The sequence below is a fragment of the Zalophus californianus genome, chromosome 10 (assembly GCF_009762305.2).
Source record: "Zalophus californianus isolate mZalCal1 chromosome 10, mZalCal1.pri.v2, whole genome shotgun sequence".
Classification (NCBI taxonomy): Eukaryota; Metazoa; Chordata; class Mammalia; order Carnivora; family Otariidae; genus Zalophus; species Zalophus californianus.
The window spans coordinates 106,127,064-106,150,051 of NC_045604.1; the positions used below are offsets into that span (position 1 = coordinate 106,127,064).

General features: G+C 55.5%; 3 protein-coding genes across 6 annotated transcripts; 2 read left to right on the top strand and 1 right to left on the bottom strand.

Moving 5' to 3' along the window:
- The first annotated feature begins 1,531 nt into the window (after positions 1-1,531).
- FIS1 (fission, mitochondrial 1) lies at positions 1,532-5,464 on the top strand. 2 transcript variants are annotated; one of them, XM_027609931.1, is made up of 5 exons: positions 1,532-1,690; positions 2,620-2,752; positions 4,164-4,240; positions 4,704-4,809; positions 5,159-5,464. In XM_027609931.1, the coding sequence occupies exons 1-5, from the start codon at positions 1,646-1,648 to the stop codon at positions 5,254-5,256; spliced, it is 459 nt and encodes a 152-aa protein (XP_027465732.1). In that variant the 5' UTR covers positions 1,532-1,645; the 3' UTR covers positions 5,257-5,464. The 2 variants fall into 2 exon arrangements, with proteins under 2 accessions (XP_027465732.1, XP_027465734.1); XM_027609933.1 differs by having other exon boundaries at positions 4,746-4,809.
- A 1,770-nt stretch (positions 5,465-7,234) lies between these two features.
- Positions 7,235-12,385, top strand: CLDN15 (claudin 15). Of its 3 annotated transcripts, none has more exons than XM_027609929.2 (5): positions 7,237-7,719; positions 10,517-10,612; positions 11,600-11,681; positions 11,768-11,884; positions 11,969-12,385. In XM_027609929.2, the coding sequence occupies exons 1-5, from the start codon at positions 7,503-7,505 to the stop codon at positions 12,084-12,086; spliced, it is 630 nt and encodes a 209-aa protein (XP_027465730.1). In that variant the 5' UTR covers positions 7,237-7,502; the 3' UTR covers positions 12,087-12,385. The 3 variants fall into 3 exon arrangements, with proteins under 3 accessions (XP_027465731.1, XP_027465730.1, XP_027465729.1); XM_027609928.2 differs by having other exon boundaries at positions 7,401-7,719; positions 10,448-10,612; XM_027609930.2 differs by lacking the exon at positions 11,768-11,884 and having other exon boundaries at positions 7,235-7,719; positions 10,448-10,612.
- A 5,124-nt stretch (positions 12,386-17,509) lies between these two features.
- ZNHIT1 (zinc finger HIT-type containing 1) lies at positions 17,510-22,769 on the bottom strand. Its single transcript, XM_027613349.1, has 5 exons — positions 22,680-22,769; positions 19,249-19,419; positions 18,180-18,259; positions 17,872-18,041; positions 17,510-17,790 (listed from the first exon to the last, which is right to left on the bottom strand). The coding sequence occupies exons 1-5, from the start codon at positions 22,699-22,701 to the stop codon at positions 17,769-17,771; spliced, it is 465 nt and encodes a 154-aa protein (XP_027469150.1). The 5' UTR covers positions 22,702-22,769; the 3' UTR covers positions 17,510-17,768.
- Positions 22,770-22,988: the final 219 nt, after the last annotated feature.

A 22,988-nucleotide genomic window follows, 5' to 3' on the forward strand; every position in this document is an offset into this window, starting at 1 on the left:
ATATAGCACAGACCCTGCTCTCATGTAGCTTCCAGTCTCGTACGAGAGGGTGGCATTCATCAAGTTATCACACAAGTGTATAATTACAAACCGACAAATGGCGTGAATTAAAAATACTGGCTGCTAGCTAAGACGGTGAAACCAGTATTACAATTTCAGCAGCACTGGTGGTAGTTTGCGGGGTTTCATTTTTAATTTTCCTCTGTACTACCTTCGTTTTAAATTTTCCTGCTGTACTTGAAACAAATGGTTTCCCAGGATTGCTTTGCCTTCTAGCCTTTAAATTAACCTGAGTCGTTCCTCCCTAGTTCATCCTGCTGCTTATGGGAAGATCTCTATTGTAAACCAGCAAAAATTTACAAATTTAGGCCTGAATTGTTTCAAGATGAATAGCTAGAATGTACTTAGGAACTTGTCCTATCCGCTCTTCTTTATTCTTTAACAGACTCCCCCTATCAAAGTCATTTCAGCTGTTGGAGCTAAGTAGAGAAGACTATCTCTTGCCTACCTGACTCACAAGGCTATTCTGAGAATTAAAAAAAATCAAAAAGGGGCTTTGCAAACATGAAAGGTTTTGGGATGATAATCCCTGCATTTGCACTGCCCTCTTTACTATTGTTCGCTTTATTTCATGTCTATTCAACAAATATTTATTGGACATTGATCTTGTGCCAGGTGCTGGGGATGCAAAGAGACACAAGATCCAGGTTCTACCCTCATGGAACTTACATTGTAATGTGCACTGGAGCACTGTGGGTCAAGGTGAAGAGAATTTGAAAGTCACTACCTACCCAGTCCCATCACTGCACAGCCCAGGTGCCAGAGGACTGAACATTTACGGTCTCCCATGTTTTGACTGCTCCTCGCTGCCCACGACCCACGGCAGATCTTCCCCCTCAGGCACAGAGGAGGCTTTATCTAAGCATTAAAAGATTGGACCCTCTTTGCAAGTAATGGGGTAACAGCTTTTCTTTAAATTCCCATTTAAAGATTTCCACAGTATCCCCTATTCGTATGTACCCCAGTCTCTGGGTGTATGGTTGAGGTCCTGTTGTCAATCCTCTTGTAAGTCAGCAGAGGCCCTAAAAACCTTGGTACCAGTTATGATTTTGTTACAGGCACCGAAAGGTAATGTAGCCTCCGGTTTCCTAGACTTAGAGGGGGGTGGGGCCAGAGGGGAGGTAGGTTTAGACTGGTCCCCCCCCCAATTTTAAGATCATGCCGGGTCCTCCACCACCCTCTTTCTTCAGTTTTTCAGCCCAAGGGCTAATCACCAAGACATAGGCCCAAACTCTGTTAAGTTAGCCTCGGTGGAGGAAGGCACACGCGGGGCACTCGCGAGGACGAACACGGGACATCAAATTGTACTGTAAAGAGGTCCGCAGGTGGCTGGTGAGAGAGGGACCTTTCGGAGCGTGCGCATTAGAGCCCCAATGTGTGCGCTGGCGGCGCAGGGGGGAAGGGGCGGGGCGCCACCGGCGGAGAGGGGCGGGCTCGGCATCAGCTGCGTAAGGTGATTGGCTCTGCTATGGGGAAGGGGCCCGCTTCCGCCGGACGACGGAAGTGGCTCTCCAGCCCTGCCCGTAGGCCATGGAGACGGTGGCACAGTAGCGACCTAGGTGTGAGGATTGCAGGGGCGGCGGCCATGGAGGCCGTACTGAACGAGCTGGTGTCTGTGGAAGACCTGCGGGTGAGGCCTGGCCTCGAGGGAGGGAAAGGGAATATTCGGACGGGCGGGTCCCGAGGAGAGTCCGGTTGGGGCCAGACCCTCTACCCAGCATCAGTTTTGCCTAGGGAAGCGGAACCAGGGCTCCCGGCATCCTCTGCAGCGTCCGGCCCCTGCCCAGAGGTTCTACTTTGTCCGGTAGCCTAATGGGAATTGTAGTTTTCTGGGCCGCCACGCCCCAGACCCGGGGCCTGCAGTCTGGCGTGGAAAAACTGACAGGTTCTGGGCGCGTGCAGGAGTTAGGAGGTCAGGGTGCGGACACCTTTTTTTTTTCCTTTTTGTTAATGTTCCTTCAGTGGGGGGGGGGGGGGGGATATAGCAACTACCATAAAGATTCTTTCATATATTACTCACAGAATCCGGAACGGTGCTAAGTGTATTGCAGGCCGTATCTCAATCTTTGTAGCTCTGTGGGCTACTGTGCGCACTGTGAGGACTGTTTTTATTCCCAATTTGCAGATAAGAAAAGGTCCAGGCCCGACAGGGTGGGGCTGGTTGGGGGAAGCAGCCACCGAAGAGGGACTGCGTGGGTGGTTGTTGAGCAGTTCTGACAGCGTGTTTACTGTTTAGCCGCTCGGGGTCAGCTGCCTCGGGAGCAGTGCCTGGAGCCGCCACGAGGCGGCATCTCCGCTCGGTACCACTAGGAGGAGGGAAGCGGACGGGGGTTACCGTCCAAGGAGACAGCCCGTCGCTAAGGAGCAGAATCCCTGGGTCTGGGTCCCAGGGATGAAGCTAGCGGAACCTGGGGTGCCAGATGCCAAGAGCCGCGAGGGAAATGTGGCAGAGACTGGGGCAGATGAGGTGTAACTGGGAATTGGACACGCAGGTCCTGCTAGAGAATGGCGGGCCCCTTCATTTCTAAATGACTCCTCTCCTCTCCTCTCCTATGGCAGAAGTTTGAAAAGAAGTTTCAGTCTGAGAAGGCAGCAGGCTCCGTGTCCAAGAGCACGCAGTTTGAGTATGCCTGGTGCCTGGTGCGAAGCAAGTACAACGATGACATCCGGAAAGGCATCGCCCTGCTGGAGGGTGAGGTGCTAGGCTACCCCGTTCTCCCCTTCCCAGCTGCCAGCCGGATCTGCCCTCTACTGCCATAGCCTCGTTCACTCCCTCCATCTCAAGTGCTGGGATCCTTTTTTTTTTTTCTTTCTTTCTTTTTTTAATAATCTTTTAAGTGCTGGGATCCTTTTTCAACACGGGAGCCTGTAATAGTCACCTCGCAGTTATGTCCCTGTAAAGAGCTGCGACAAAGGGCTGCCCCTTAGCCTGGCTTCTCCCAGGGTGCTTTTGGCTAATTACCACCTCATCCTTGTTCAGCCAGACAGAGTCAGAGCACGGCAGTCCCCGCAGGACTCTGGCAATCTGGCAGCCTGACCACGAGGAGAGTGACTCGTCTGGGGTCACACAGCTAATGAATTCGTAGCCGAATTAGGACCAGAAGCTCCTGTCCTGTGTGTTCTAGACCCTTGCTCTTTGGCCCCACCGTGTTGCTTATTCAGCAGCTGTTGAAAACCTTCCATGCGGATGGTGTGGAAGAAGTACAGAAGACAGGCCCCCAAACCTGGGAGCAGATGGCGCTGCTTTGATTGGAATCCTATTTCCTATTGGTTTTGGATGGGTCACCATTTGTCAGAGGCCACAATACCTGACCTTTAAATTTCTCTGCCTCCTGGACCCTTTCTCTTGGTCCAGTAATCATGTGTACGCAAGAGCGTACTAGCGAAGGACGGCCATTATAAATCTATAAAAATAAGAATCTTTTCTAATGCAAATAACTTCACCCTGCATTTGCCCATTTGGCTCATTCAGATTTTTCGGGTTTCCGCTACAGCTGGGCACAGCCGTAGATGGGGTCTCTAAGCATTGCCAGTTCTAGTTGAGGAGACAGAACAGATACTTGGGAAGATTGATAAACACCCATGAAACTACCAAATTCTGCATAGCATACAACCGAGCACATAAGCCTCTGGGAAGTCACTGAATTAAGAAAGAATCAGGTCATGTCACTCGGGATGGCTCACAGAAGATGAGCTTTGAGCTGATTTTTTTTTTTTTAAGGGGGAGGGAGGGCACACTCACTTGAACACTAGTCTGGGCAGCAAGTGACCGCAGTGAGAACGCGCAGCAGGTGCTAGAAGCGAGGAGAGCTGTCTTTGGCTTCTCCAGCGCCTTGATTTCCTGTCAGTTCACTTAGATGAGCCGGAGCTGACTGCAGTATGGAGACCAGGGTGTTGATCACCGGGTGTCTGGCAGCCTGGGTCCGTGGTGCCCCGGAGGTCTGACAGGGAAGCCACGAGTGGCCGGAGCTGGAAGGGAAGCACAGGACAGTGACTTTCTCCCAGGATCATACAGGGGTTCAGAGAATGGACGGGGTCTCTGGGACGCAAGCACCAGGAAAGAAGAGAAGCGGTTTTCACCCTCTTTCCTCCACCCTCCCCAGAGCTGCTGCCCAAAGGGAGCAAAGAGGAGCAGCGGGATTATGTCTTCTACCTGGCTGTGGGGAACTACCGGCTCAAGGTAAGGCAGCGGTGCCACAGCATCCTCTCGTGTCTCTGCCACGGGACAGCCCTGGGCCTCAGGAAGGCCAAGGCGGGTGGTGTTGGGGACAGAGGTGCAAGGATATAGCAGGCTGAGGGAATGTGAGATTCCAGCTGCCGAGGGTGTGGGGAGCAAGGTGACCTCAGGTTGGGGTGCAGTCCCAAGCCTTGCGTTGTTATCTCCTCCAGCTTATCACCCCCACACAGATGGGGTGGTTTGTGGACTCTACTCCATTGGGTGGGGCTGGAGTCAGGGAGGAGGAGGGGTGGTGGAGGCAGAGGGAGGATCCCCCAGGGCCAGTGAAGGGAAGGCCCTCTGATGGGCAGGAGGAGGGACAGAATACTGAGGGTGTGTGTGTGTGTGTGTGTGTGCGTGTGTGTGTGTGCGCGCGTGTATGGGTGTGTGGGTGTGTGGGTGTGTGGGATGTCTTCCCCGAGTGCAGGAATATGAGAAGGCATTAAAGTATGTGCGGGGCCTGCTGCAGACTGAGCCCCAGAACAACCAGGCCAAGGAACTGGAACGACTCATTGACAAGGCCATGAAGAAAGGTGAACTCTTCTTCTCTGACCTTCTCCACTCCCCACTGTCCTGGGCCCCAGCCGTCCCCGGGCGCCTCTCGGCTCTTGGTTAAGTCCTCTTCCCCCTCTCTCCCCGCCCCCCCCCGGGCCTGGGCTGGGCTCTCTGGTCTCCCTTTAAATGACCCCCTCCCTCCGCACCCAAGCACTTCCTGCTCAGTCCCTCAGAAGCCTTCTTTCTCCAAGCCCTGGAGTCCCTCACCTCATGACTCCAGGGGAAGAGGCACATCTTTTGAGGAGCATCGGGCAGGGAGAAAGAAGGTGGTGGGCAGGGTCCCTGTCGGGGCTGGGCTCCTGACGGTCTCCCTTTTCCCTTTCCCAGATGGACTAGTGGGCATGGCCATTGTTGGAGGCATGGCCCTGGGCGTGGCAGGTCTGGCTGGACTCATCGGACTTGCTGTGTCCAAGTCCAAATCCTGAATGAGACTGCACCTCCGCCTCTGCCCAGGGATACGTGGGAGCCTATGGAGGACACTCGAAGAGGGGGGACCCATCCATCCTTGCTTTTTCTTCTGCACCCCATCACTGCCCTCTGGCGTTCAGCCTCCTTTCCCCAGAGACGTGTCCAGTAGCCCCAAACCATGTGCTCCGGGATGAGTGTAAATAAAACTGGGCCTTGGCTTGGGAACTGCTGTGTCCGTGTTGAGGAAGGGGCGGGCTCCATTGGGCCCCAAGGTGGGGGTCACCCGTGGTCCTTTCCTGCTCACCTTCTTACTCCTACCCCCCGTGGCTGGTGTGGGGTTTGCCTTTGTCTGCCAAGCTGCCCAGACCCCACGCCCTTCCTTCCTCCTCCTCCCCCAAAGCTGTGTGCTTGAGCAGTGGTAGGCAGGACGGGGGACGGGACAAGGCCTTTGCGTGGCACAAGAATCCCGGGAGAAAGCAGTGACTGGAGGCGGGAAGGGCAGAGCTGAGGGGACAGAACAGGATTTATGTCTCCTGTCTCCTCCGACCCACACAGCTGCCTCTCAGCACGTGGAGTTTTCCACACCAGGGGGGCCCGCCCACTCAGTTTCCTCTAAAACCTCCACCCTTCCCTCCCGTTGTCTTCTGGCACACACACCACCACCATCACCCCGCCCACCCCGTCCTTAGAGGAGGGGCCGCTGCCCGGGGGCAGGAATGGGCATTTGGCAAGAGTTCTTGAGACGAGTTACAAACCCAGGACATCCCGGTTGTCAGCTCAGAGATGGAAGGTCAGGACGCAGTCCCCACCCAGCCTGCTTTGCCCCACACCCGCCCGGTGCCAGGCTCAGCATGGGCCTGTCTTGCTTCACTGCATACCTCTCGTTCCACAGCCAAGCCAGCCTGGCTTGGGGGGATTGGGGAGGAGGCCCCTGAGGGGAGCGCAAGGGAGCCTGACACGGGGTAGGGGGGGTAGTGGGGGGATACACTTGGCTCAGTGATATCCTGTGAGACTGCCTGGGGGCAGCGTCCAGCCCCTGTCCCCTGGAGACTGAGCCCCTGCTGCATTTGCAGGAGGAAAACCAGAGCTGGCCTGGTGTGGCCTAGGGGCAGGAAATGGTACCACCCATACTGGGACAGGTGCTTGCCCTCGGCTTGGGGTGGGGACCTGGAGGTTTCTAATCCATAATTAATAGAGCTGGTGACAGTTCTGATGGCTGATTAGCCACAGGATCACATTCTGGGCGTGTAATTTATCCCCCTCAGTGGCCCTTGGCCGCAAGATCAAGCTTGGTGCTGAGAATCAAAGATTAATGCGACAAGGGGGGAAATTCAAGTTTAGGAAGTTGCAGTTTGGAGGAAAGCAACTGGTGGCCTCACCCCAGCCTGTGGTGTCCAGACCCAGGGTGGTCATCAAGGAGGGAGCAGTTCACACTCGCGGGGAGCTTTTGATCTGGGGTCACGGGTCTTAATACAACCCATGAGGTGAGGAAGCTAGTTCTAGTTCACAGAAACGGAAACAAGCTCATGGGGCTCAAACTTCATGCCTGGATCGCTCTGGTAAATACTGGGTCTGGTTTGAATCCGGGTTGGTTGGACTCCAGAGCAGTGGGTTTCTCCCAAATACCCTGTTCCCTTATTCAACCAGAATTTTCCTTGGAAGATTTGGCCCAAATCCTAGGTCTTCTGCGTCTCTTAAGTTTTGTTCTCACCAACATCCAGGAGAGTGGGTCTGCTCCCCGGACCCTGCCACGCCAAAGGTCTGTCTGTGGGCACTTTCTCGGTTACCTTGTCTCTCCTTGTCGTCGTCTTCCATTCTCTGGCCCCCGATGAAGGCTGAGTCAGAGACGCTTCCCCTTGGCTCCCACTGCCTCCCATGGGGGCCCCTCCTTGGCTGTATCCGTTTGTTCGTCACTCCCATAAGTCCTCTCCGCCCCCCTCCTGGGGCGGGGAGCCCAGAGGCTGGGGGAGGGGGTGGACTTTTGGCCGGTTTCTTTTATTCCCTCCATCTCTTCGTCAACAGCTGCCCGGTGCTCTAGGCTCATTCCTCTGCCCGGACCTTCCGGGAAGCTGAGACCCAGAGAGAGGGCTGACGACAGAAACCGGGAGACAGACGTGAGGTCCACACTGCAGCTGGCCCCCCTTTCTCTCTCCCCAGCCTGCCTTTACGCCCCAACTTAGCCAAAGCCCCTCAAGTCCTTGTGGGGCTCAGCCCCTCCCCTTCTCTGGGGCCCCCAGCGCCCCTCGGGGCCCTGCATCCTACCATGTCAGTGGCCGTGGAGACCTTCGGTTTCTTCATGGCAGCGCTGGGGCTGCTGATGCTGGGGGTGACCCTGCCACATAGCTACTGGCGAGTGTCCACCGTGCACGGGAGCGTCATCACCACCAATACCATCTTCGAGAACCTCTGGTTTAGCTGTGCCACCGACTCCATGGGAGTCTACAACTGCCGGGAGTTCCCGTCCTTGCTGGCCCTCTCTGGTATGGGATGGGGAGAGCTCCAGGGGGCAGAGGGTGGCAGGAGGCTGGAGGAGGGAGAGACCCCCAGGGAGGGTGGGTGCTGCCCGTGGTCGGGCCTTGGGTGCCAGACTGTCAAGGGAGGCCTGGATCAAGCTGGGGGGTGGGGGCAGCGCCCTTTCTGGAACTGCGGTAGAGACCTCATTCCACGTGTCCCCCTGCCCTAATGTGACACCCCTAGTGGTTACAACTGCAGGCACCAGGGTCTGCCTGCTGGGCTCTGTTTACTAGCTCTGTGCCCCAGGCAGGTGATACGTGAGCTTCATTGACCCCATCTGTAGGCTCAGGGTAATAATAGCCCTGGCTCATGGGATGGCTGTGTGTTGGGATAAAGCACACAGAATGTTAGCGTGGTACGTTAGCATATGTATGCACACAGCCAATTTCAGCATCTTAGCTCTGGCATGGGAGGGCTGGGGTTTGTGGGGTGAGGAGGATGCCCCGTCTTGGGTTCTTGGGGTTGAGACACGTAAGAGCCTCAGGCTCCCGCTGGGGCATCAGTCCCACTGCCATGGCGAGTTCTAAAGGACCCTTTGAAAGGGAGTCTCCCTGAAGCTCTGAGGGTCTGGAAGCAGGTAGGGGATGTATGTGCACGCGTGCGCGCGCGCGCGTGTGTGTGTGTGTGCTCGGCGTTCTCGGGCAGTGTATTTTTTGAAGTTCTTTGCGGGCTGGAACTACAGCTCTTTTGGCCCAGAAAGGTTCTCCCTGGTGGCTGTCGCATCTTCCTGCTTCCTGTTCACCCTATGAGTAGCCCCCCGGGACTTCCCAGGGGAGTGTCCCTTCAGTCGGCCCCATGCCAGAGACCAAGAGGGGAGGATCAGGTGCGCTATTCAGTGTTGCTCCCACGCCCTCCTTGGAGCCATCGTGCTCTTTCCAGTCCCCTACTGCAGGTGCAGGGTAGTGGACAGAACTGAAGCCAACGCTGGGTTTGGAACAGGGCTCCACGAAATCCCCCAGGAATGCCAAAGATTCTCTGAGAAATTAGGGGATCTGGGTGGGTCTCCGTGCCCCCACCATTCCCAGAATCTTCTGAGACAGCGGTAGGGGCTTCATGCTTTCATCCCTCTCCCCAGGACTTACTGTGTGCAAGGCAGGTGCCCCCCCCAACCCGCAAAGCTCCCTATAAAAGCTGAGTACCCTCTGGGCCAGAAGCCCAGAATGCTGGGTGGCCTGAAGAGAGGTTGGAGGCAGCCGACGCGGCAGCCGTGGCCATTCCCACCTCCCCCACCCCAACCACGCCGTGGCTTGAGGAGGGGCCTTTGCTGTGAGCCCGTCCGCCCGAGAAGGGCCCTGCTTGGAACTGCTGACGGGGGGGGCAAGAGCATGCTGGCGGGGAAGGGCGGGGGGCCACTGCCCAGTGCTGGGGGTCATCCGGGCCCCAGACGTGGTTTCTAGGCTCTTCAGCTGTTCCCTCTCAGCGCTGTCTCCGTGCAGCCTGTTAGTGGTCTCATCGTACCAAAGCTGGGAAGCAGCCCCAAGGACGGGCCTTAACCTGCCCAGAATCCCACAGGTGGTAGGGGGGCTGGAACCCAGGCTGGCGGGTCCTGGGGGGGGTGGGGGGGGTGGGTCCTGTCACTTAATCCCGCCCAGCCCGTGCTCCCTCGGGGCCCACCAGTAATCTCCCCCTTGTTCTACCACGGCCACCTGGGGACCCAGGGCCAGGCAAGTCCCAGGTAGAGAAGCGTGGATGAATGCGTGCGTGGAGGATATGGGGCAGGGGAGAGGGTGGGAACTCCAGAGGGCGTGGCTGGGAGTGAGAACTTTGTCCCTCCTCCCTACCCGCCAACCCCGGGCCACGCCACACCCTCCTGGCAGAGACCCAGCCTTGCCTTCAGCACCAGAGGCACTGCCCCGCCCAGGGAAAGGGGAGCAAGGTCCTTGGAGTGCTTGACAACCATCACAGAGAAGGGGGGGCGGGGGGACCAGGAAGGAAGGGGGCCGTTTCCTTCGGCTTTGAGAAAGGGGAAACTGAGGCACGAAACACACCTGAGCTAGACGGGCTTGGATGGGTCCTGGCCCAGGTGTCCCACTTTCCCCGGCGGAAAAGGCCCTCGCCCAGTGACCTGTAGGCCGCCGCTGCCCCCTACCGGTCGCTTCGGGAGAAAGCTCAGTTCCGGACGACTAGGGTTGTGCCAGGCACCAGGTGGGGCCTAGAGAGAAGCAGACGGCGGGGAAGGGGCTGGAGTGCTCCAGTGCAATTTCTGTAATTCACAACAGAGCGTGGTGGGGACCTAACAGACCAGTGGTTCTCAGCTGGGGGTGATTTTGTCCCTCAGGGATCATTTGATAGTGTCTTAGACATGTTGATTGCTCCTCTTGGGACGGATTGCTACTGACATCTAATGAGTAGAGGCCAGCGATGCCGCCGAACATCCCACAATGCACAGGGCGGCCCCCAGAACAGAGCACTAACTGGCCAGTGTCAGTAGTGCCAGGAGCGAGCCTGTCTCGGAGCGCACCGAGGCCGGGTGGGGGACGGGGAGCAGACGCTAAGACTCCTTGGGGCTGAGGTGAGCTCCTGGGAAGGAGACCGTGTGGACCCTTCAGTTGAATAGGGCCTGGCGGGGAAGGAGAGGACTTGAGGGTCTTTATGGGCTGAGACCCGAGCAGGGGCTGGCTGTAAGGGGCTGGCTCGGTCGTGGAGGGGGAAGGGGCCAGCTGAGGGACCCATGGCTGCGCCCCACCTCCCCAGGGTACATCCAGGCCTGCCGGGCGCTCATGATCACCGCCATCTTCCTGGGCTTCCTGGGCCTCTTCCTAGGCATGGTGGGGCTGCGCTGCGTAAACATTGGGAGCATGGACCTCTCCCGGAAGGCCAAGCTGGCGGCCACTGCGGGGGCCCTACACATATTGGCTGGTAATTGCGGGAAGGTGGTGGGTGTGCCCTGCGTTGTGGTCGGGGGTTGAGAGTGGTGGCAGTGGACCCGGGGTTCCCTGTCCTCTCCAGCTCTTCACGACCAGTGTGTGTCTCACCTTCCCCATTGCACTGACACGCGCCCTCCTTGCTCAGCAATTCCTCTCCCCCGGCTCACCCAGCCTCATGCTCACCCAAATCCCTCAGCTACAAATCAGTCCATCAGCAATGTTTCTTGAGCCCGCACTAGGAGCCAGGCATGAGCCAGGTGTGAGAGGGACCCCAAAGGTGAGTGAGCGTCTCCCCCCCCCCCCCGCCCCCGCAGAGCTTACAGCCCGGCCAGGAAGACCGGGGGACAGAGTCAGGGGGACACATGCAAACTTACAGCCCGGCCAGGAAGACCAGAGTCAGGGGGACACATGCAAACCCACTGCACACACTTAACAACACCAGGCGACAGGCCATCTCTTTTCAGTCTGTGAGGTAGGGTGGGTCTTGCCCTCTTCCCTAGATGTGGAAACAGGCTCAGAAAACTCCGGTGACTTAACTGGAGGAGCCCCCAGAGAGGGGTGAGGCTGGTCCTGTAGTCCAGGGGTCTCCCTGGCCTCAGGCCTTCACTGCACTGAGTGCCAAAGGCATGTCACAGGCTCTGGGGGCTTTGGGAGGCCGAAGAAACGGGCGTTAAGGGCAGGCTGCGCCTGACCGTTGCTGGGGCAGCTGGATTTCCCAGGACGGGTAGGATTTGACTGGGGCAGATTCCGAGTGAGGCAGCTAGGTGATCAAGATGCGGGGCGGGTCGCGATAAAGAACGGGCCAAGGGCAGAACGTGGGAGACTAGACATGAAAGAGGGGCTGCGCTTGGGATCCTAGGAGGCAGAAAGGTCAGGAGCTAGGGAGGGAGTGCAACTTGCTCGTGGACTTGCGCCACCCCCTCCTCCTGCCCCTCTGCCGGGCCTGGGGCTCGAGCGTGACCCTCCTCTCCATCCCCAGGTTTCTGCGGGATGGTGGCCATCTCCTGGTACGCCTTCAACATCACCCAGGAATTTTTCGACCCCGTGTATGCAGGGACCAAGTGAGTGTGGGAGCCCCGCCCTGGGGGGCTGTGGGTGGGACTCGGCCGGCCGAGCTAGCGCTGCCCCGCCCGGTTCCTGTTCCCAGGTACGAGCTGGGCCCCGCCCTCTACCTGGGCTGGAGCGCCTCCCTGCTCGCCATCCTGGGCGGCCTCTGCCTCGGCTCCGGCTGCTGCCGCTCTCCCCACGCGGCCCCGGCTCCCAGGTAAGGGCGGCGTGCGGCGGCGGCGGCGGCGGCGGCGGCGGGACGGGGGGCTCCCCTCCGCTGACCCAGGCCTCTCTGAACCAGGCTCCCCTACGAGGCCTCCGCGGTGCGGTCCCCCGGCCTCACTGACCACCTGCGCCCCGCGGCCTCGGACGAAGGCGACAGCACCTTTGGCAAGTACGGGAAGAACGCTTACGTGTAGGACGCCAGTGGACCCCCATTCCCCTCCCAGTGCCCCGAGCGGAGAGCGGTCTTCCAACCCCGGGGTGCAGGCCACGCCCCGACTCCGCCCCGTGGTCGGAAGCTACGCCCAGCTCTGACCGCGCCTCCGGCCCCGCCTCCTCCGTCTGGCCGAGAAACCGCCTCCTGAGAACTCACCTCGGACTCCTGGGGCAGGACCTTCTCGGTCTGGGCGCTGGTTGGTTAAGGGGGCGTAGGCGTCCCCGACCGTTTGTATTCTGTATAAATACGTGCATAAATAAATTTGTACTATAAACTGTTCAGGGATGGAGGGTGTCATGAAGTGGCTGGCCAAGCAACGGGTGGCTGGGGTTGGCCCCCAGAGCCATCTCAGTTTTTGGACCCCAGGCTGTCACCCGTCCCTCTCTTTTATCACCTTTGGACTGTCTTCCGAAAAAAAGAGGAGGGGTTGCAAGTGATTTCAAGAGTGTGGCACTCATAATTACTGACAAGAGTCATCAAGGAGTGCGTACGGGAAGACCCACCTCTGGGAAACTGAAAGGGGCAGAGCTGTCTCCCCGGCCAGCCTGAGCTAACAAGTCTTTCTTGGCGCTCGAACTTTCTCAAGGAGACAGCTGACCGTGAGCAGAGTTCCTTCAGCTGTGCCTAAGAGTAGACGTCACAAATTGACAGCCCTTTGAAATTGTGTGTCAAATCAACCAGCTCTCCTGCAGGCAGATTTTTCTGGGGAAAGAGTCAACGACTTCCAGAAAAGTCTCTGAACAGCTCTTCCCAGAGGCTTGCATACCGGTGGGGTGTGTGCGTGTGTGTGTGTGTGCGTGTGTGTGCGTGTGTGTGCGTGTGCATGTGTGTGTGTGCGTGCGTGTGACTCAGTGGTGTCCAACTCAGAGCACTGACTGGGTTGTGGGCTGGCTTGGAACAGGCCCAGTGGGAGACAGGAACGTGAAGCCATAAGAGAGGCCTGGCATCCAATGAAAGGAGAGCGACAAGGGCCCTAACCCGGGAGCCAGCCTCGGCAGCGCTGACCTGCTGACCGGGTTAGTCACTGGGGGTGGCCTGGGGTCTGATCTTAGCCCTTCTCCTTTCCCTTTCATCCTACCCACTCCCCTGCACTGACAGTCCCCCGGGGATGGAGAGACACCCACATCTGCATTCTAACTGCGCCCTCTCTCCCGAGCCTCAGAAGTACACGCACCCCCTGTGTGTTTTCCCCAGGCTGGCGAATTCACCAACTTCATCGCTCTCCCCCCAGCCGGTTCCTGTCATTCCTGTGACCAGCACAGTCGACCCCTGAGTCACACAGCTCCACAGTGTCGATCATCTCAGGCTCTCCCTTCACTTCCCCTCCGCCACCTGCCCCAGATCCCGTGGATTCCCCCCCTCAGTGTTCTTCACGTCCACTTACCTCGCTCCTTCCACTGCCTTTGCCAGGTCAGGCCCTCATTCTCTCCTGCTCAGGATAGGGGTCCCCCAATCGAGCTTCTCATCCGTCTTCCGAATCCTGTCCACATTCCTCTCGTGGAGCGTCAAGCGTTGTGCTGCCTTAGCAGGTCCCTGGCGCCTCAGGAGAAAAGCCCAGGACCATTAAGGTCCCTCCTCTTCCTCCGTACAACTGTGCTCGCCTAGCAAACTGGGGCGGCTCACTGGCCTTAGGAGCACACTGGCACGGGGGCGTCCCGCGGGTCTCCCCAGAAGCTGTTAAGGGGGTTCCTGCTCAAGAAGTTTGCTGAAGTCTTTTCCCCCTCACTCTCTGCTCCCATAAAGTTTATGGATGTCCTGCTGGCCAAGCCAGTTACGTGGCCAAGTGGAGAGTCAACGTGGGAGGGACTGCACAAGAGCATGGGTGCTAGTGTCGCGGTCTACCCATCTACTGTGCCAAGGATTGGCCCATGGGGTTTGCTTTGTTAGCAAACCCATAGTGGGTTTCTCTCTCAAAAATGGGACCCACCCCTTAAGAAGGGTCTTACAACTCTGAGAGGCCATCAGAGTTCCTCAGGGATGCCTGTATGCTGCATGCCCCCCCCCCCCCCCCGCAACTGCTGTGAAGGACAAAATCACAATTACAATTACATCTCCTGACACCACCCAGGGCACTTCTGACCCCAACTTCCACTCTGCCCCCCGCCCCACAGCTGCTACCTCCTTTCCCAGAGCCCAGCCTGCCTCTTCTCACCCCTTCCCCGCTCTCAGGAAAGCTAACCCGAGCCAGCCTCCACACTTGAGCATCTAAGTACTCGCCTTAACACGGGCACTAGGTTAAGTTTTGACATCTTCCGTCCCTCCTGCACAGTCATTCGGCTATTAGGACCCATCAACACACTTACCCTTTTAAACAATACTTATTTCCTTCTTTGCTATAAGCTAGTGTGGCACCAAGACACGGCTCCTGCCCTCAGAGAACTCACAAGCTAGGAGCCGAGAGAAATGTAAACGGCAGGTTGCCGTGTTAGGGGCTAGGGCTACTGCGAGGAATGTCCAGTCTTTGGAGGAACAGGCTGTCACAAGGCTCGACAACAAACTGCTGGAGGTCTTAGGCAGTCATGTCAACGGCTACCACTGACTGAGAACTTCCCAAATGCCAGGCACTGGGCTGGGTGCACCGTCCCGTTTAATCCTCCCACTATCAGGGCGGTGGCTGTAAGAAAGAGTGATCTGTAAGTGACCTGTCCGAGCCATGCAGTTCGGAAACAGTAGGGCCAGTAAGACCAGTAAGACCAGTAAGACCAAGATTTGCCCAAGACTGAAGACACACCTGGACTGCTTCGCAGAATCCTGGCCTTTCCAAACTAATTCAGTCAACTAAATTCAACTCTCATTGCGGGCTGTAGGAGTGAGCCCCCAGGCTCTAGAATCAACCTCTTCTGCCCCCCCGTGCGCCCAGGAGGCTGTGCTGCTCCCTCACTGGACACCGGGGCCACCCTCTACACACTCTTGGCACCCTGTTGATTTCCCAGAGACCTGGGTGTCTCCCAGGGTAGAGACCAATCTCCCCAGCACCTAGGAAGCTGGCGAAAACTGTTCAAGGCTTTCCTTGTTTTAAGTGGGGGTCCAGAGACCCTTCCTAGAGAATGTCAACGGAGGACTCCTGGAGCTCCCTGGTGTCAGAGCAACGAGGAGCCCGTGGGTCTGGCTCTGTCCTATCAAGGTCAGCTGGCAAGCCTGAATGTGTCACCGAGGAGGCAAATCTTACACCAGGCAGAATCTACGTGATTCTTTTTATAACAGCAAAGTATGGAGCAAAGCCAGCGGATTTAGGAAATAAACCAAAGAGATCGTGCTCAGTGCAAATCGGACAGGAAGTCCAATGCAGGTGATCACAGCGAAGTGCTGATGGCGTTTCTCAGCCAAGACATAGTCTTTTATTCCCCTTCCTTCTTTCCTTCCTTTTTTTTTTTTGGTTTTTGTTTGTTTGTTTGTTTGTTTTCTTGCTTGCATGTACTTCTTGATGGAGAGGAAAACTGAAAGTTTAGGACCTTGGAAAAGTTTCCCTTCATGGGAGAGATAATAAATTTAGGCCAGAAGTCAGAAGCCAGCAAACTGGACTCCTGGTGTCCCAGTTACTACTGCTGCGTAACAAGCATCCCAAGACTCAGTGGCATAAACCATTTGATTATACACATGGATGCTGTAGGTCAGGCATCTGGGGTGTAGCAGAGATGGCTTATGTCTGCTCTGTGATGTTGAGGACACGGCCAGGAAGCCTCAGAACAGCTGAGCTGAGGGTGATTTGATGCCTGGCGGCCGGAATCATCTGGAGGGGTCTTCACTCCCATGAGGGAAGCCTGGGCTGGGGTGGCATGAAGGCTTGACTCAGCTGGATCTGGCAGCGGGGGCACCTGCCTGTGGCTTCCCCGTGCAGTCTTGGGTGCCTCGTAGCACAGCAGCTTCAGGATGGCTGGATTTCTCATATGATGATGGAGGGATCCAGAAGAACAATTTTCCTAGTTGACAAGGCAGAAGCTTCCCTGCCTTTTACTACCCATCCTTGAATGTCACATGGTCTCAATTCTGCCACCCTGTATTGGTTGAAGCAGTCATAATTCTGCCCCAATCCCGGGAGAAGGGGACAAAGACCCTACCTTTTGATGAAAGGACAGTCAGAAAATGTACAGCTGTCTTTTAAAACCACCAATTTGGGACGGTCCCCAAACTGTGTCCTCACCATCAGACTTGGAGCTGTCCCCAACACCACTGACCCAACCTCAAGTCTCCAGAGAAAGGGCAAGGAAGACACTGGGAACGTTTGGGCCAGCTGTTGTAAAGCCCCAAAAGGGGAGAGAAGAGCCTGTGCAGGTGCCTAACATGGAATTTGCTGGATCCCATTTTAATATCTTATTGAGGTCATTTGTTCAACAAGTACAACAAATACGTCCTAAGCATCTGCTTTGCTATGTTCGAGCGGGGTACAGGGCCTTAAGACAGCAACTCCAAGGAGCTTTATGAGCTCATAGTTTGCAGTCCACTTAGAGGAGGCACGGGTGTAAGAAACTTTAACACCACATAAGAATTACAGCATCCGGAGCCCCCTGGGTGGTTCAGTCGGTTAAGTGTCCGACTTCCACTAAGTCATGATCTCAGGGTCCTGAGATCGAGCCCTATGTCGGGCTCTAAGCTCAGCAGGGAGTCTGCTTCTCCCTCTGCCCCTTCCCATGCTCATTCTCTCTCTCTCAAATAAATAAATAAATAAATAAATAAATAAATAAATAAATAAAAGAATTACAGCATCCAGGGCCACCAAGAACAGAGGCCTCGATATCGTCAATTCCCCCATGCTTCCCAGAATGGGTTTTCTCTGATACTAATAATTTCACATGCTGCAGTCCCTGGTAACAACAGCCTCCTTGGGACAACTGCTCCTCAGACCGGCGGCACCAAGGACAAGGGTCGCTCTCTCCATTGGGTTAAAGACCAGAGGACGGGGCGCCTGGGTGGCTCAGTTGGTTAAGCGACTGCCTTCGGCTCAGGTCATGATCCTGGAGTCCCGGGATCGAGTCCCGCATCGGGCTCCCTGCTCTGCGAGGAGCCTGCTTCTCCCTCTGACCCTCCCCCGTCTCATGTGCTCTCTCTTTCTCATTCTCACTCTCTCAAATAAATAAATAAATCTTAAAAAAAAAAAAAAAAAAAAAGACCAGAGGACGAAGCCAGGGCTGGCTCCTTCCACAGTATCATTCTGCCCCCGTCCCCAAAGCTCACTCTACTTGCCTGTCACCCAGTCCTGGCAGGACTCAAGTGATACTCAGAAGAACTAGAGAAACAAAAAGCAAAAGCAAACGCACTCAATAAATCACCAAAAAATGACAAGCGGCAGCCAACAAATGCAGAGACGGGCATTGCAGGAGAATGGGATAAAATCTTCCACGGTCAGACAGGCAGACCGTGGGAGGGGTGACTGACAGGTAGAAGGAAAAGCCGCAGAGCAGTGAGTAGGACAGGAGACCTGTGACCAAACAGGTTCTTCCTGGCATGAAACCTTTTATTACATCAGCACGCTGAGGGCCCAGCCCACTTCCCTGCACACAGTCCCTGGGAGTAAGACTGCTCTTCCCTGGCAGGCTGGACACAGCTCTGCTGAACTAGCGAACGGCTCCTCTCTAGGTCCAGAAGAGCACCTCTCCCTTTGGCCAAGCCCTCTCCGAGGCTGGGGTGGTGCACGGAAGGCCCTCTCCTCCGGGGATGCCCAGGCTCACACAGTCCACTTCAAGCACCTGCAGGCAGAGGAAGCCCAGGATGAGGAGAGGGTCTGGGGCCCTGGGGGCAGGGGAGAGGAGGGGCTGTTCCGAGCTCACCTGGTCTCCTGGTGGGTCCCCAGACAGCGCACGGTGCAGTATCGGGCACCGCAGCTGACACACGTATAGGGGGAGGGGAAGCCGCAGACGGCACAGAAGGGGCGCTGGGGCCGAGACGGGGGTCCTGCACAGGCTGTCAGGTAGTTGGGGCCCTCGGCCACACTCAGGTTCTGCCGAGACAAGGGGAAGGGTCCACAACTCCTTGCCCACCCATGTAGCAAACACCCGCCCAGGACCAGGACCTCTATGGGCTCATTTCTTCCCTGCAGGGCCCTCCCAGCCCCTGGGCCAGCCCCTCCCCCACTCACCTGCTCCTCCAGCAAGGCCTGAAAGTTCTTTCGGAAGCGAAGTTTAAAATGATCGCCTCGAGTTTTCTTCTTTTTCTTTCCTACAGAGGAAGGGCAATTAGAGTTTACCCCTTGAACGACGAGGGGGTTAGGGGTGCCAACCTCCTCCACACAGTTAGAAATCTGTAATTTTCAGCTGCCCCAAAACAACTCCAAATAGCCTACTGTTGGCCAGAAGCCTTATTGATAACAATAAATAATAAACAATAAACACAAATTGTATATGTTATATGTATTATACACTGTATTCTTACAACGAAGCTGGAGAAAACAAAATATTAAGAAAATCATAAGGTTAGGGGCGCCTGGGTGGCTCGGTAGTTAGGCGTCTGCCTTCGGCTCAGGTCATGGTCCCAGGGTCCTGGGATCGAGCCCCGCGTCGGGCTCCCTGCTCCGCGGGGAGCCTGCTTCTCCCTCTCCCACTCCCCCTGCTTGTGTTCCCTCTCTCGCTGTCAGATAAAATCTTTAAAAAAAAAAGAAAAAGAAAAAGAAAATCATAAGGGAGAGAAAAGACATTTACAGGACAGGACTATAAAAAAGCCCACGTACAAGCGGACCTGCAGAGTTCAAACCCGTGCCGTTCCAAGGTCAACTGCAGTTACCTGGCACGTGCCAAGAAAAGCCCCCTCTTTTTCTGCACCCTCATTCCCGACACCCATAAGTCCGCTTCCTGCCCACGTGCTCCCCTGGGTTCCGAGTCGGCCTCTCCTTCCCATGTGTGTCCCTCCCCTCGCTTCTCCAACCAGCACCTACACACATCTCACGCTCCCCTAAGGCTTTGTGTCAGAGCTGGGAGGGCTCTGGGAGCTCAGCTCCTCCATGTTCTGTATTCTCCATCTGCTAGAGGAAGCAGAGGCAGAGAGGGGAGAGCGGATGGCTCACCGCCGCAGGAGCCAGTCCCGGGCAGAGCAGAAGAGCTCCCCTGTCACCTACCCACCCCCAGCCCGATGTCCTTCTACAGTCCTGAGCCAGGCAGACCCTCCCACTTCCTCCCACCCTTCCTCCTCCTCCACCCGCCTCACCGCCTCACCGGTGTCCGCATCATCATCAAACTGAGGCAGCCTTTTGCCGAGCTGGGGGAGTCCTGCATGGGGGTCGTCCTGGAAGTTGTCGTTCTCCAAGGCCTCGAGCTGCCTGTTGATGCGGCGCTGTCGGGCCGCCCGGTCTAGCACCCGCCGCTGTCCAGGGTCCTGGGAGCGAACTGGATGGGGCAGAGCCAGAATCATGGGGGCACAGGAGGAGAGAAGCTAGGGTGGCCTCAGCCTTTCCTCCCACTCCCCAGACCCAACCAATGAAACGCCTCCTGGAGACCTCTCACTGCTGGCAGAAATCACACAACCATGCAGACGGGGGCCACGATACACTCTGGGGCCCCCCGCCTCCACTGGGACTTTAATGCATCCCGCCTTCATCCTCAGCAACCCCATTTCCTGCCACAAAGGACACAGGCCACATGTAGAGAAGCTCATCTTTCAGCCCACCCTCACATATAAATGTATGGGCACCCACCTTCCCTCCGTTCCAAGTGGATGCACCCCCCACACACCAAGTCCCCCTGCTAAACCCGACCCTTCACCTCCAACTCGAGTCCTTCCCTCCCTCCTGCATCTTCAACCCCTCTTCCCCCACAGGTATTTTCCTCTCACTGGAAAAAGCTGCCAAACTCTCACATGTCAACCCAACATCACACAGTGACTCATCTTTGAGAGAATGATCCATGGGATGTTTCATTTCTTCATCTCCCATCCACTCCTCAACCCCCAGCAAACTGACTCCCATTCAGTGGAAACAATTCACATTCAGGACCCCGGTGACCTAATAGGGCCAAATCCAGTGTGTGTTTCTACAATCCTCCTTTTAAGACACCTTGAGACTGTACCGATTATCTCCCTTGGGCGGAAAGAATGCCCTCATTTGCTTCCTTGACATAACTTCAGGTTTTCCTTATGGTTATAGACACTCAATGAATATGCGTTTTTTTAAAAGATTATATTTATTTATTTGACAGAGAGAGAGACACACGAGAGAGGGAATGCAAGCATGGGCAGTGGGCAGGGAGAGTGGGAGAGGAGAAGCAGGCTTCCCGTGGAGCAGGGAGCCGGATGCAGGGCTTGATCCCAGAACGCTGGGATCATGACCTGAGCTGAAGGCAGACACTTAACAACTGAGCCACCCAGGTGCCCCTGAATATGCGTTTTAATAAAGAGATATTTTGTGCAGAATTAACAGACCCAGTGAACTGGAATGGTAATAAGAGAGAGGTTTAAAACGGTGAAGTCAGCAGGTGATTTCCTGCAGCTGACTGAACAGCCAACAGCTGTGGGGCTCAGGAAAAAGTTGAGAATTGACAGCACCACTTTTGGTGTCATTCACTTTTGGGTGAGAGTTAGAGCCCCAAGTTTGGGGTTGAAATCCCAGGAAGAGTAAAAAGATTGAGAAAGAGATGGGGACAGCCCTCTTCTTAGCAGGGAGAGAGTAGGCCACATGAGAGGCTTAGAAGAGTAGCCAGAGATGGCCCCACTGACGCTGTAGCTCAAAATTTAAAATCTTCCCATCCAAGTCTGCTTCTCCTCCGTACACTCTTTAAGTAAATGGAACCATCTACACAGACATCCTAAGCAAGAAACCCAGGAGTTATTTTAAACCTCCCTCTTTAGCTCTCTTTATCAGGGTCTGATAGTTCTACACAAAATATCTCTTTATTCAGTCAACAAATATTTACTGAGTGCCTCTAATCCTAATAATAGCATCTACACTAAGCTCTTTGTGTAAGAGCTTTAACCCTTTATCAACCTTATGAGAGAAGTATCATTATCATCCCCAGCTTAATGAAGTTCAAAGGTTAAGAAGCATGTCCAAAGCTCACATAGCTAGTAAGTGGTGGGTCAGAATTCTGATCCAGAACTGCCCAGCTCTGGATCCCTGCATACTGCCTCCCCTCCAAGTGCCCGGCGGTGCGCTAGGCCCTGGGAATACATGAGCTTACAGTCAGGTGGGGAATACAAATGATCAAATAACCATGCAGAGTACCGCATAGTATATGCTCGCACAAGGAAGTACAAAGTGCTATAGAGCACAGGCCAGAAACACCTAACTTGGCCTTGGTGTAGTCAGAAGATTTTCCAGAGGAAAGTCTAGGTTGAGATCTGACTGAGGAATAGAAGTTAGCTTGGTTGGGGGAGAGGGAAGGGTGTGTCAGGCCTTTGTACCAGCATGACAGAAAGCTTGGATGGCAGACCATGGTGCCTTCAATAAATTATAAAAAGCTCAGTAGGGCTGCTATATAAAGCATGCCGGGGGAGGGGGGGAAGACTGTGGATATAAAGTCAGGCAGACCATTAAAAGTCTTACCTTTAAGTATCTAAAGGAATTTGGATTTGAGGATTTACAGTGAGAAAAACGGAGATCCAGCAAAGGGTGGTTTTAAGAAAGGACTGACATGATTGGATTGATTAAAGTCAATCTGGCTGAGTGTTCCACCCACATCTCTTCTTACCGGGACTAAACTACTCCAACCTTCCCTAACTGGCCTTCCAGCCTCTACACCTGTGCTGTACAATAAGGTTGCCACTGCTCCAACGTGGTCATTCAAATTCGACGTAGATTAAGTAAGATTAAATAAGATGTAAAATTCAGTTCCTCGGTGGCACTAGCCACATTTCACGTGCTCAAAAGCCACATGTGGCTAAAGCCTGCCATGCTAAACAGTGCTGATTAAGACCGTTCCTACCATTCTAGAAAGTTCCACCGTACAGTGCTGCTCCGTACTGAAGCCAGAATTGCCTTTCTAAAAGATGTATCTGTCTCGGCTGTGCCCCTGCCTTAAAAGAGCCGTTGGTGGTTCTCCACAGAACTGACACTCTCCAGCGGTGTACAGAATGCTTTTCAAGTGCACCCCTCCCCAGCCCTCCAGACTCTCTTACTGTTCCTCCACAAGCCCCGAACTGTGAACGTGGCTTCCTAAGCGACTTGCTTTTTCTCGCTTTCCTGCCTTTGCACGCGCGGTTCACGCTGCCGGGAATGAGCCTCGGCGCACCTGCACTGAGCGAAACCGTGACTCGACTTTCAAGACCCAATCAGAGCATTTTTTTCTCCCTCCAAGCCTTCCCTGTCCCCTCGGTCCCAGAAGCCAAGTTAGGTGCCACTCCTCCCCGCGCCCAGGAGCTATGCACCCCTCTGCCGTCGCACGTATCACTCTGAAATGCAACGGCAGGTCTGCGTGTCTGTCCCCCTCCCAGAGAGCCAGCTTCTGGATGATGGGGACCTTTTTCCTCTCTCCATCCCCAGCGCAGGCATGGAGCGGGCATCAATACAAAATGAATGGATGGTCTGAGGGGCTACCCCGACGCCAGGACCCCAGGGCGGGGGAAGGGATTTAAGACTAATAACTGGGTGAGAGCCTCCTAGGCCAGGGTCGGGTCTGGGAGGAGGTAGGGGGCCAACCTCCGGGGGCTCACATACCCGAAGTTTTCTTCTCCACCATTTCCACAACACAGCTGACGGAAGAGCCTACTGCGCACGCGCGCTAAGCCACCCGCTGCGGAAGGGGGGTGACACCACTTCCGGCAGCGCGCGCGCAGAGTAATCCCAATGGAATTCCTATGCGTCTGCATTTTACGTGGTGTTGCCCAGGAGACGAGAAAGCTTTCCGCCATGTTTTATAGGGGCAAAACCACTTCCGGCCTGAGTGTAGTTGTGTATTTTGTGGGACCCCCGAAATGGATCACTTTAAAGAGGTGGTGCCAGTGGTCTTTTGAGAAATGTCATTTT

What these genes read in the sequence shown, in the direction of transcription:
- FIS1 (XM_027609931.1), top strand. Translation starts at nt 1,646, where the DNA reads ATGGAGGCCGTACTGAACGAGCTGGTGTCTGTGGAAGACCTGCGG. An exon ending in TGTCTGTGGAAGACCTGCGG is followed by an intron (nt 1,691 to 2,619) that starts GTGAGGCCTGGC and finishes CTCCTATGGCAG; the next exon opens with AAGTTTGAAAAGAAGTTTCA. An exon ending in AGGCATCGCCCTGCTGGAGG is followed by an intron (nt 2,753 to 4,163) that starts GTGAGGTGCTAG and finishes CACCCTCCCCAG; the next exon opens with AGCTGCTGCCCAAAGGGAGC.
- ZNHIT1 (XM_027613349.1), bottom strand. Translation starts at nt 22,701, where the DNA reads ATGGTGGAGAAGAAAACTTCGG. An exon ending in GGTGGAGAAGAAAACTTCGG is followed by an intron (nt 19,420 to 22,679) that starts GTATGTGAGCCC and finishes TGCCCCATCCAG; the next exon opens with TTCGCTCCCAGGACCCTGGA. An exon ending in TGATGATGATGCGGACACCG is followed by an intron (nt 18,260 to 19,248) that starts GTGAGGCGGTGA and finishes CTTCCTCTGTAG; the next exon opens with GAAAGAAAAAGAAGAAAACT.
- CLDN15 (XM_027609928.2), top strand. Translation starts at nt 7,503, where the DNA reads ATGTCAGTGGCCGTGGAGACCTTCGGTTTCTTCATGGCAGCGCTGGGG. An exon ending in GGCCCTACACATATTGGCTG is followed by an intron (nt 10,613 to 11,599) that starts GTAATTGCGGGA and finishes CTCCATCCCCAG; the next exon opens with GTTTCTGCGGGATGGTGGCC. An exon ending in CCCGTGTATGCAGGGACCAA is followed by an intron (nt 11,682 to 11,767) that starts GTGAGTGTGGGA and finishes TCCTGTTCCCAG; the next exon opens with GTACGAGCTGGGCCCCGCCC.